The 12,677-nt window shown below is 40.0% G+C and overlaps 1 protein-coding gene across 1 annotated transcript; it reads left to right on the top strand.

Annotated features, from left to right (window-relative positions):
• Positions 1–2,145: 2,145 nt before the first annotated feature.
• On the top strand, positions 2,146–12,677 carry hspa4a (heat shock protein 4a). The gene is made up of 19 exons (XM_060890635.1): positions 2,146–2,431; positions 4,514–4,571; positions 4,693–4,833; positions 4,918–5,040; positions 5,462–5,561; positions 5,985–6,118; positions 6,648–6,892; positions 7,071–7,147; positions 7,235–7,386; positions 8,384–8,490; positions 8,581–8,714; positions 9,030–9,211; positions 9,472–9,564; positions 10,204–10,353; positions 10,695–10,820; positions 10,929–11,036; positions 11,132–11,251; positions 11,518–11,679; positions 12,034–12,677. The coding sequence occupies exons 1-19, from the start codon at positions 2,325–2,327 to the stop codon at positions 12,220–12,222; spliced, it is 2,508 nt and encodes an 835-aa protein (XP_060746618.1). The 5' UTR covers positions 2,146–2,324; the 3' UTR covers positions 12,223–12,677.

The raw sequence follows: 12,677 nt of genomic DNA, 5'->3' as shown, positions 1-12,677 counted from the left end.
TGTGAGTTGAGCGGTGTGTGAGGAGTGGTGTGTGAGGAGCAGTGAGTTGAGCGGTGTGTGAGGAGCGGTGTGTGAGGAGCAGTGTGTGAGGAGCGGTGTGTGAGGAGCGGTGTGTGAGGAGCGGTGCGTGAGGAGCAGTGTGTGAGGAGCAGTGTGTGAGGAGCGGTGTGTGAGGTGCAGTGTGAGGAGCGGTGTGTGAGTTGAGCGGTGTGTGAGGAGCGGTGTGTGAGTTGAGCGGTGTGTGAGTTGAGCGGTGTGTGAGTTGAGCGGTGTGTGAGGAGCGGTGTGTGAGTTGAGCGGTGTGTGAGGAGCGGTGTGTGAGGAGCGGTGTGTGAGGAGCGGTGTGTGAGGAGCGGTGTGTGAGGAGCAGTGTGTGAGGAGCAGTGTGTGAGGAGCGGTGTGTGAGGTGCAGTGTGAGGAGCGGTGTGTGAGGAGCGGTGTGTGAGGAGCGGTGTGTGAGTTGAGCGGTGTGTGAGGAGCGGTGTGTGAGAGGAGCGGTGTGTGAGAGGAGCGGTGTGTGAGTTGAGCGGTGTGTGAGTTGAGCAGTGTGTGAGGAGCGGTGTGTGAGTTGAGCGGTGTGTGAGGAGCGGTGTGTGAGGTGCAGTGTGAGGAGCGGTGTGTGAGGAGCGGTGTGTGAGGAGCGGTGTGTGAGGAGCGGTGTGTGAGAGGAGCGGTGTGTGAGGAGCGGTTTGTGAGTTGAGCGGTGTGTGAGGAGCGGTGTGTGAGGAGCGGTGTGTGAGAGGAGCGGTGTGTGAGTTGAGCGGTGTGTGAGTTGAGCGGTGTGTGAGGAGCGGTGTGTGAGAGGAGCGGTGTGTGAGGAGCGGTTTGTGAGTTGAGCGGTGTGTGAGGAGCGGTGTGTGAGGAGCGGTGTGTGAGAGGAGCGGTGTGTGAGAGGAGCGGTTTGTGAGTTGAGCGGTGTGTGAGGAGCGGTGTGTGAGGAGCGGTGTGTGAGAGGAGCGGTGTGTGAGGAGCGGTGTGTGAGGAGCGGTGTGTGAGGAGCGGTGTGTGAGGAGCGGTGTGTGTGAGGAGCAGTGTGTGAGGAGCGGTGTGTGAGAGGAGCGGTGTGTGAGGAGCAGTGTGAGGAGCGGTGTGTGAGGAGCGGTGTGTGAGAGGAGCGGTGTGTGAGGAGCGGTGTGTGAGGAGCGGTTTGTGAGTTGAGCGGTGTGTGAGGAGCGGTGTGTGAGGAGCGGTGTGTGAGGAGCAGTGTGTGAGAGGAGCGGTGTGTGAGGAGCGGTGTGTGAGGAGCGGTGTGTGTGAGGAGCAGTGTGTGAGGAGCGGTGTGTGAGAGGAGCGGTGTGTGAGGAGCAGTGTGTGAGAGGAGCGGTGTGTGAGGAGCGGTGTGTGAGGAGCGGTGTGTGAGGAGCGGTGTGTGTGAGGAGCAGTGTGTGAGGAGCGGTGTGTGAGGAGCGGTGTGTGAGTTGAGCGGTGTGTGAGTTGAGCGGTGTGTGTGAGGAGCGGTGTGTGAGTTGAGCGGTGTGTGTGAGGAGCGGTGTGTGTGAGGAGCGGTGTGTGAGGAGCGGTGTGTGAGGAGCGGTGTGTGAGAGGAGCGGTGTGTGAGTTGAGCGGTGTGTGTGAGGAGCGGTGTGTGTGTTGAGCGGTGTGTGAGGGCTTTAAGGCAGCTGCTCCAAATAATGTTCAAATCTAAAATATGATGTAAATATAAACACATTATTAGTTTTAAAAGCTTCCTAGCAGGTAAAAAAAAGTACAATTATTACATACTTAAAAATCTGACAGATGTATAATCAAAATATATGAAATTATAATTTAAATTCTTTTGTCAGATTCAAATTGTATAACTAATAACATCCACCTAATGTGTGTATATAACAGTGTAACAGCTAAAGTATTACAATTATTATCAAATCTTAAAAAGAATTATCTTTAATTGTGATGAACGATTTGAAAAGGTTTTTTTTTTTTTAATTAGTCGACACTTATTAAGGGTCACGGCACTGCGACTTAAACCGAATCTGAGTTTTTAAAGAAAAAAATATCGTAAATAAAAATAAACACAATTCAATGGAAAACACTAGAAGTTTCTCGAAGAGTACAGCATGCACGCGCACAGCTCTCTGATTGGTCGCGCCCTGAGGAACGCTCTAGAGAGCGCTAGAACCGTCCAAGTCTCGCGATAAATATCGACAGTGACGTCAGAACGGCTGCGGATTTGTGAGCGTGCGGTCACCGGTACGCTGCTTCTCCTGTTACACACAGTCAATGGAGTGCTGTGGATTATTAACGTCACCAACATCTCCAGCGTTCTGCAGATCGTAGCAAGATCTAATCGTGTTGTTATAGAGGACACCGTAAGGCTGAGTAACATGTCAGTGGTCGGGTTTGACGTGGGCTTTCAGAGCTGTTATGTTGCTGTGGCCAGAGCCGGTGGGATTGAGACCGTCGCTAACGAGTACAGCGACAGATGCACACCGTGAGTACAGCTTTACTCTGCTGTTACAACGCGTTATAGACACTTTATTAGCGCTCTCACGTCTCCTCTCACACGTCATTTTAATCTCGACCTGTAAAACACGAATGTGTGTAAATTAATGAGATCAAATTAAACTTATAACGCGGCCTAGAAAGCGGAGGCATTTTACATTTCCACTTTTTTCCGTTCACGAGATTTGTTTTATTAAGCAGAAAAGTTAAACTAACAGGAGTTCTTCTCACACTCGAGAGTCATATCTATATCTTCTGAAAACACTTCCCGTTCATCTTCGTACAGTTAGCACGATGCTAACTGTTAAGCGTGCGCGTGCTCTCGGTTACTGAGGCGATGCTAAGCTAACGCGAGCTGCCTGACGTCACTAAGAGGAAAATTCTAGCATTAAAAAAAAAAAACGTAGGCAGAACCGACACTTCACTCAATAACTGTTAGTCATATTAACTTTATTCTGTTGTTACTTTATGTTAGATTGTGTTTTAATGTGCTTATTTATCTCATGATTTGTCTCATGTCGTTGAGCTTTTAACACAATTAATCACAACTTTGAACAGGTTTTATTCCTAACTTCTAGTCATTAGTGTGGGTTAAAAAAGAGGAAAATAAACTTACAGGTAGCGTATAGTCTGTTTTGAGAAAGTTTATCAGTGTGAATGTCTCCAGCTCCATGTTCCACTTTTACTGACTTTATTTATTTATTTATTTATGTCCCAAACTGCAGATCAGGGATTTTCAAGAGCGTCAAAGGTCAAATATATTTTTTCATTACGTGTGGAAAACGACGACGACGCATTAAACCAGTGATTTAGCAAAAATGATCTCAAGTCGCTGAAAAAACCAGTTTGTAAACTTGAGTTTAGATGAATCTCATCCATGTCTAGACACCGTACTGTATGGGGCACTGTATATGAATATGGACTGGAATTATTCAAATATCAAATAATTATTCATGACCTCATCTTGTAAAACAAAAACAAACAAACAAACAAACCAAAAAAAGTATTGTTTTGTTGATTAGAGAGGTCAGAAGGCCAGAGCAGACAGGAAGGGTTCAGTACGTTAAAGACTCTGTACAACTGCAGTGAACAGAAATCACAACACAATAAACACACAGTCGAACCATGGAGTGGATTTTTGACCAACAAAACATTTCTTCACTAAAGCTGGTTCTTAAATCACTAAAAGTTAATCACGTCCTTTATGTCGTTTGTTTTCATGAATATTTTTTATTCAGGTATTGAATATTACTCTCATTGTATACCGGAAGCAAAGCTGTACAATGACAGATCTTAAATGTATTTTACTTATTGTTTTTTTTTTTTATTTCCTTTTTTTAATTCCGAGCAGCTCATTAAATTTGCTGTTTTTTTTTTTTACTATATCAGTGCAAATAATTTGTACTGATTTCAGATTATTATAAAAATGCACTGCACCTACCCACCCTTTATCTAGTGATGTGTGCACACAGAAATTTTAAGAATTCTGTGCTTATGCTTTTAATGTACAACGTTGGTGTGATATTCAAACAAGGTTTTCTGTTTGGATAATATTTTTCATTGTCAGTCAGTCACATACATGTGAGAAATTTATTTTAAGATTTAAATACTCTCGTAGAAAAACTCTAGAGATTTAACAGGAACCACGAACAGGTTTCTAAACCTGCTTTACACATAAAACTGAAACTAGTATATATGTGGAAATATACTAATCCACATGGCGGATGGGTTTTTCAGCAAGCTGTAGTTACTAGTCCACAGAATGTTCTGTTTTACTATTGATTTTCCTGTGAAAATAGCCATTGAATCTGACAGCATTAAAAAAAAAACTAAGTAAATAAGATGTATTCAGATTTCCTGAATTCTGTTTAAATGAAGTGAATTATTTCTCAAATCAGTCCTCTGGTTTTATATTAATTTGTTTTATCACCAGAGGAGGTTTAAATAACTGTAACGTCGCTAATACGTGTGGGGAAAATGGCGCACATAGATCATGTAGATGCTGATGTAAGCTTACCTGCATTCATTAACCAAGAATTGTGCTTAACATATTCAATTTCAATGTTCTCAGCGCCGTTGTATCTTTCGGACCTCGGAATCGGGCGATAGGTGCAGCTGCAAAGAGTCAGGTAAGGCAATGATTTACTTAATGTCATTACGTTTTTAAACTGTTAGGAAGATTTGATGAACAGTTTCCTTATTTAATAGACTGCCATGTATTTTATTAATGTTACAATTTTCTGTATTAAGGTGGTCACAAACTGCAAGAATACTGTCCAAGGCTTTAAGCGATTCCATGGCAGGGCATATTCTGACCCATCTGTCCAATCAGCAAAGTCCAGCCTTGTCTATGACCTTGCTCCTATGCCCACAGGGACCACTGGCATCAAGGTAACTGAATATCTTGTAGGAATAAGCTCTAATTGCATTAATGTTCCTGAAAGGTTTGCTAATCTGTTCTTTCCTTGTGTTTAGGTTATGTACATGGAGGAAGAGAAGGTGTTCAGTATTGAGCAGGTCACCGCTATGCTTTTGACCAAACTAAAGGAGACGGCTGAGGCTGCGCTCAAAAAGCCAGTGGCAGACTGCGTCATTTCTGTAAACAAGCATGCTTCTATATGTCAACTGTCACTGACATTTTATTCCATGTTACTGTCTTTTAGGCTTGTGTGAGATAAAAAAAAATCACAGAAATTATTAAACATATCCCATAAACTTGACTGTACTTGTGGTGTGCTTTCAAGTGAAAGCGTGCATGTTGCACAAACTTTACACACACCGTATAGTTATCTCCTTCACAGGCAAGCTGTCAGACACGTTCACGTGCTTGTGCCATGTGAACTTAAACTTTTTATAGCATAATATATTATCTAAAAAGAATTATGGTTGTATTTTAAACATCCACCATCATGCTGAGTTTTTGTGATTGACTGCCGTTAATATTATTACATGTCCCCTACCCAATTTTACACAAGCCTATTTATTGCCTTTTTTATTAAGTTTCTATCCCCCCCCCCAGGTTCCCAGCTTCTTCACTGATACAGAGAGGAGATCAGTTATGGATGCTGCACAGATTGTTGGCCTTAACTGCCTGCGACTCATGAATGACACCACTGCAGGTAAATGACTTTTAAAATATATTGTGACCAAATATATTCTGGAGCTTAACAACCCTTTATTAAATATGCATGACAATACACCCAGCTTGCACACAGAGTCCAGTGATGCATCAGCGTGGTGGGTTTAATTTCTTTAATCATGTTATGTATTGTGAGACATGGCTGCTGATAGTCTTCTTGTATTTGTCAGGTTTGGCTGGTGGCTTCTATTTTTGCTCCTGACTTCACTTAAGTGACTGCCTTCATTAAGAGATCAACAAATAGAAAATGATTTTACTGCAAAAAATTGAATTTTGTGCAGAATTTTTGCCATTGTTAAAACGAATGAAACGTCTGCCTCAGTCAGCTAAAGCTATCACACTACATAAAATGAGAGTGGTATAAAGCTGATGTATTTATGGGGTTTAATTATGTTTATTTTAGTTGCCCTGGCATATGGCATTTACAAGCAGGATCTGCCTGCCCCTGAGGAGAAACCCAGGACCATCGTGTTTGTGGATGTTGGCCATTCTACATATCAGGTTTCTGCCTGTGCATTTAACAAGGGGAAGTTAAAGGTATGGAAACAGACATTTACATATCCATTTTAGGTTTTTACTTTTTTGTTTCTTTTGTGTTGTTAGTATTACAGACTTTGCTTTGAAGTGTCTGTACTGATTACTGTGAGTTCAAACAAGACACAAGAAGTATGTGAGATTTTCTGACGTGTTGCACTCGTGTAGTTTAGCAGTAAAAATTGGACAAATCCCTCAGCCTGCCCATCTACCTCCGTTCTTTCCTCAGTAGTGTTGTGTGACTCTGACTAAGAACCAGATAATTTAATAAAGCTAATCTGAAAATATGCTGAAACATTAATTGAATATGAATGAAAAGTGACTGTACATAAGTGAAAAGAAACGATTTGAAAGAAACAAAGATTGCCAAGGATTGAGGTAACCTCCGTAATGTCAATTTTGGGTATAGTATTCCTGAAATGTCATATTTATGAGTTTTGTTTTTAAAGCTTTAGATTGTGGTCATTGTATATTTTATGTTCTTGTGTACATTGTGATGCTTTAAAAATTATTTGCCTTAATTTCCCTTCAGGTCCTGGCCTCTGCATTTGACTCCGAGTTGGGTGGCAAAGATTTTGATGAGAAACTTGTTCAGTATTTCTGCAATGATTTTGCCCAGAAGTACAAATTAGATGTGCGCTCAAAGCCTCGTGCCCTGGTGCGCCTCTACCAGGAGTGTGAGAAGCTGAAAAAGCTCATGAGCGCCAACTCCTCCGACCTGCCGCTAAACATTGAATGCTTCATGAATGACATCGACGTTAGTAGCAAACTTAACAGGTCAGTCTCCCAGCAACCCTTAATTTGGCAAGCTATGTGGGCTAAATCAGGCTCTGACCTGATCCACAGGAGAGGAGGGTTATATTTGTATTTACTCTTACATGTGCAGCATGTTGTAACCGGCTGCTTTGGTGTGAAAGCTGTATTTAAAAATAACACGATGAAGCTTTTCTTCCAGAGGCAACTTTGAAGAGATGTGTGCGCCACTGCTGGCTAAAGTGGAGGGACCCCTGCGTAGTGTTCTCGAACAAGCCAGTCAGTAAAACCTCCCTTCCTCTATTATCCTAGTTTATTTGAAATCCTAAGTCTGACACCTGTATTTTGTCCTTCATTCAATTCTAGAGCTAAAGAAAGAGGACATTTATGCAGTGGAGATTGTTGGTGGTGCCTCTCGGATCCCTGCCATCAAAGAGCGAGTCAGCAAATTCTTTGGAAAGGAGCTGAGCACAACGCTAAATGCGGACGAGGCAGTGGCTAGAGGCTGCGCACTGCAGGTCTGTGACTCGAATCAACAGTCGCCTCTTGAATACTGGATCATAATTCCTTACTCACCATTCCCTGAGTGACACGATAAATCATCCTTCCTACCTGCTTGTATTGTTTCATATTTAATAATATGCTCCATGGAAAGCTTGTGGGTTATAGTTTCATGATAAACAAAAAAAGGAGTTTATCCAAATGATTATTTGGATTGATTTATCAGTTTGAAAGCTAATGACCAATAAATGCAACAATCATAAATCAAAGTGGATGAACACGTGATTATATATCAGGCTGATGAATGGCCAGGTTGATAAATTTGAAGGAATACATAGCACTCAAAGCTCACACATACAAAGATAACAAAGCCTTTGTGCAGTTGTAACAGAAACCTTTTCTGGTGCAATAAGTAAGACAGCTGGTTAAATTAATGAAATATTTAAAGGATTTTCCCTAATGTGTTCTCAAAAGTCAGGCTCCTATTAAATAAGCAGACATTTTACTCTGCAAAATGAGTTTGTTAATGGAACAGAGAACAATGTATTCCTGCTAAGCCACATATGTACATGTAATTTATATAAAATGTAAGACCACTGTTTCTTCTCTGGCACCACAGCATTACAGACAGTTTGAGGCATTATTTTCAATATTTCACCTCTGAAACAGTAGTTTTGGGAAAAAACTACAAAATCTTTATTGATTTTTGGTTTGATTTTGTTTCAAAATTTTAAAGTTTCAAAATCAGCTGTTAAACTACACTTTAGTTTATTTAAACTACACTACTACCAGTTTTGCAACTAACCAGTTTTGTTTGCAACAAAATTTTAGGAGTTTCTTGAACTAGATGACTGTGTAATTATGAAAATGACCTATCCTATAGTTTGTGTCCACCCCTTGTGATAATTCCTGTGTGGCTAGTTCTTGCCTTGTGGTTTAGTATTAGCAACCTCCAGTGTTTCCTTAGTGATGATGTAAGCACATTCTAATGTTTTTTTTCTTTTCCCTGGTCAGTGCGCAATCCTATCGCCTGCCTTCAAAGTGCGAGAGTTTTCCATCACAGACGTGGTTCCGTATTCCATCTCTCTGAAATGGAATTCAGCAGCTGAGGAAGGCTTAAGGTTGTTGAACTTGTTTATACTTTGTTCATTTTATTAATAGTCGTAGGTTTTGGACTTATTTGTGTTATTTTTTTTGGTCTTTCCCTGCAGTGATTGTGAGGTGTTCCCTAAAAATCATCCTGCACCTTTCTCTAAAGTGTTAACCTTTTACCGCAAGGAGCCTTTCACCCTGGAGGCCTACTACAACAATCTGAAGGACCTGCCATATCCCAATCCTTCCATCGGTACAATCATCCTCAAATGTTTTTTTTTTTTTTTTTTTTTCTTCTCTTTTCTCTGAACACCAAATCCTACACACACACAAAAAAAACCCACATAAACATTAACAGTTGGGTTCTTTATTATTTAGCTTGGTACATTGTACAGCTACACACAGTGTTTCTAACAAGGAAGAAATACTGAAATATTACTCACATGAGGCCAATAGCATAGTGTAATGTAAAGTGTTCACATTATTGAAAGTTTGTTTTCACTGTTGTAAAAAATCACTTTTATCTCTTCTCAGTTGTCACAATATTAAAACCATTCACTCTCTTCAGGTCAGTTCACTATTCAGAAGGTTTTGCCTCAGGCATCAGGTGAGTGTTCGAAGGTGAAGGTAAAGGTGTGTGTGAACGTGCATGGTGTATTCAGCGTGTCCAGTGCCTCCCTGGTGGAAGTCCTGAAGACTACAGAGGGAGATGAGCCCATGGAGACAGATATCGCTACCAGAGAAGAAGAGGTAATGCCTGCTCTCCCACTGAGTAAAGATTTACAGTACACTTTATGAAAGCCTGGATGACTCCGCACAGAAATATGTGCTCTGCTAAATAAGAACTGTGGCAGGTCTAAACTCGGCTGATTAAAGAAAGCATGACTGAAAGGCCTGTGGGCTGCTGCACTAGTGTGGCACTTGTTCTGATAAATTATTGTGCATAATTTCTGTAAATGTTGCATAGATTCATTGTTTATGTAACATATTTATTTTTGTGCTTTGTAAAGAACAAGATGCAAGTGGACCAAGAGGAGCAGAAAAGCCATGCTGATGGGACGAAAGTGAACATGGATAAGAAATCTGACACAGAGGACATGGAGGTAATCAAAAGAGTCTAATATACATTAATAGTCTCTGCTCACTGAGACGTTCCCCAGCGTACTGTGCACTAAATGGACTTTCACAGGTTCTGTCAGTTAGTACTTATTGGTTTTGTCTCTCACTGCCACTGTGCTCTCATTGGTTGTTCCATAATGTATGCACCTTATTCCTGTGTAACTCTTAATTTATTTATTGTGCTTAAAGCAGACGGGTTTTCTGTTCTGAGCCCTGTTTTTTTTTGTTGTTTAAGGTGGTTGATGACATTTTACTCTGAGAAAAAGGAACATTGTCCAGCTTCTTTCCTTCTGTATGGTCACTAGCAGAAAGAAATTTTGTAGTTTTAAGTAACGTCAGTAATTATTGTAATTATTTCAGGCATCTTTGAAAAGACAAACTCCTTTTTATATATATATATATATATATATATATATATATATATATATATATATATATATATATATATATATATATATATATATATATATATATATGTATGTATATGTGTATATATATGTGTGTATATATATATATATATATATATATATATATATATATATATATATATATATATATATGTATATGCCAGAAAAAATTCATGCATTTTAACAAGATTCTTCTTTTTGTTTTTTGTTTTTTAGACTGAGGAAAACAAACAGGAAAAGAAGAATGACCAGCCTCCACAAGCCAAGAAACCCAAAGTGAAGACAAAGACTGTAGACTTGCCGATTGAGAACAGCCTGCACGGGCAGATTGATAACGAGCTGCTCAATCTGTTTGTGGAGAACGAGGTAATGCAGATTAATCCTGCCTGGGTCACCAATCATTTAATTTATGTGTGGACAGCATTAAAGATAGTTTCTAGTTATCTCTGTAAAGTGCCTGTGGATTATTATGAATCTAGTTTTATATTAAATCAAAGTCAGTAACACTTACAGTACTGTGAAGTGTATTGTTTTATTTTCCCCAGAAGCTGTTATTATATGTTTATATGTATTCTAATCAGTTTTAAAAGCTTCTGTCTGGCATTATTGTTGAAAAATTAGTTAGTGTAAAATGACCATTAATCAGATCCTTCTGATGATAAGAAAATAAATCCTCTCTTTTCATTTGTTATTGCTGGTGTCATTAGGGGAAGATGATCATGCAGGACAAACTGGAGAAAGAGAGGAACGATGCTAAGAATGGGGTTGAGGAGTACGTATATGAGATGAGGGACAAACTGCATGGTGTCCTGGAGAAGTTTGTCAGTGAGGCAGTAAGTCTGTAAACCACATTATTGATCATTTATTCATACTGCTGTGATATAGGATCTTAACTGTTGTAATAAACCTACGGTCTTACCTGTGTTGATGTAATCTGTCAGGATCGAGATGCTTTTAGTCTAAAACTTGAAGACACAGAAAACTGGCTGTATGAAGAAGGAGAAGACCAACAGAAGCAGGTGTACATTGATAAACTGGCAGAGCTGAAGGTAAATACAAGTACCTTTACTGGATTATTTTTTTTTACTGGTTCTTTACATACCAGGAAAAAGCTAAACCTGGGATTTTATTTCTCCCCATGTAGAAACTTGGACAGCCCATCCAGGAACGAGCGATAGAGGCAGAAGAGCGACCAAAAGCCTTCGAGGAGCTAGGACATCAAATCCAAAAGTATATGAAGATTTTAGAGGCTTACAAAGCAAAGGTATGTACTGGTACAGGGTTCGGTTTTTGGTGCAAAACACTTTCTACAATAGTCATGTTTGTAATTATAAACTGATCATTTCTCAACAAAACCATTACTGTAATAAGGAGTAAAAAACAGCTATTGACTTTCAAAGTATTTAAGTTTTAATAATGTTTATAGATAGTCCACAGTTCTATCAATCATACAATGATACTTTTTCCCTTTTGGGGAAGGTTTTACTCAGTCTGTTAGAAGTAAAATGAAGTGTTTGTTTTTGTCGTCAGGACGAGCAGTATGAGCACCTGGACGAGTTGGAGGTGATGAAGGTGGAGAAGCAGACGAACGAGGCGATGAACTGGATGAACAACAAAATGAATGAACAGAGCAAGCAGAGTCTGACAGTAGCACCTGTTATTAAAGCCTGCGAGATTCTATCCAAAACCAAGGTACTGATAATGTTTTTATTTTTAAAGTGGTTTATTTTGTTAATGTTCTCTTAGAAGAAAAGATTGAAGTTTGAGGAAGAAGATATAATCCGGTTTCCTTTATACAGTCTCCAGGTTTCTCCATCAATAAGAGTCAAACGAAAGAATTTTTCTGTCATGTTTTCATTATTCTGCATTTTCGTTTATTCTGCATGTGGCTTATCTCCAACGTTACTGGCTGTTGTAAATCAAACACTTGTCATCTGGACTTCCTGTTTCAAAAGAAAATGCATTAAGAGCAGAATGTGTCATGACAACATTTTTTGTCTTATATGGTTTGTGGTATATTTTCTAAACATTGAATGTTCTCTTTAGGAGCTCTCCTCCACCTGCAACCCCATCATCTTAAAACCCAAACCCAAAGTTGAACCACCAAAGGAGGAAAAGTCACCTGAACAGAACGGCCCGGTTAATGGGCCCGAAGGCTCAGAGGCCCAGCCTAGCAGCCCAAATGAAGACCAACCAGCTCCAGAGGCCAAATTGCCCGAAATGGACATTGACTAACTCTTTATTCACGACCAACGGTCTCTCTGCTTGCCTACAAATCATGACTGAAACAAGCTAGCTACTGTTAGGTTTGTTCTCAGAAGGCACTGCAAATCCTTCCTGAACTTGTGTATGGTTTCCATTTATTTTTCAGCTGTATAAAATAAGGTTGCATATTTGTTGGTCTTGTTCACGTTAAGAATATTTGAGCTTGGTGTGAGGGATTCCAATTACCTTAAGGAATTAGACAGGTGAGTGTGACGTATGTTTGAGAAAATGCACACATTTTAACTTGATGGGTATTTTTTTAGGTTTATTTGAAAAATGTCTTTGCTTTTAGTTTTTCATTGTTGAAATCTGTCATGTCACTTTGTTCACCTTTTGGAAGCAAAATGAAGTTTGGAAGCACTGAAAAGGAATAAAATGGAAAAATAAAAACTTGATGTTGAAAAGCTGCTTTATATCAAAGCCGA

Source organism: Tachysurus vachellii, chromosome 17 (genome assembly GCF_030014155.1).
Source record: "Tachysurus vachellii isolate PV-2020 chromosome 17, HZAU_Pvac_v1, whole genome shotgun sequence".
Lineage (NCBI taxonomy): Eukaryota > Metazoa > Chordata > Actinopteri > Siluriformes > Bagridae > Tachysurus > Tachysurus vachellii.
Note: the sequence above shows the minus strand (reverse complement) of the source record. Positions and strands in the feature narration are given on the sequence as shown.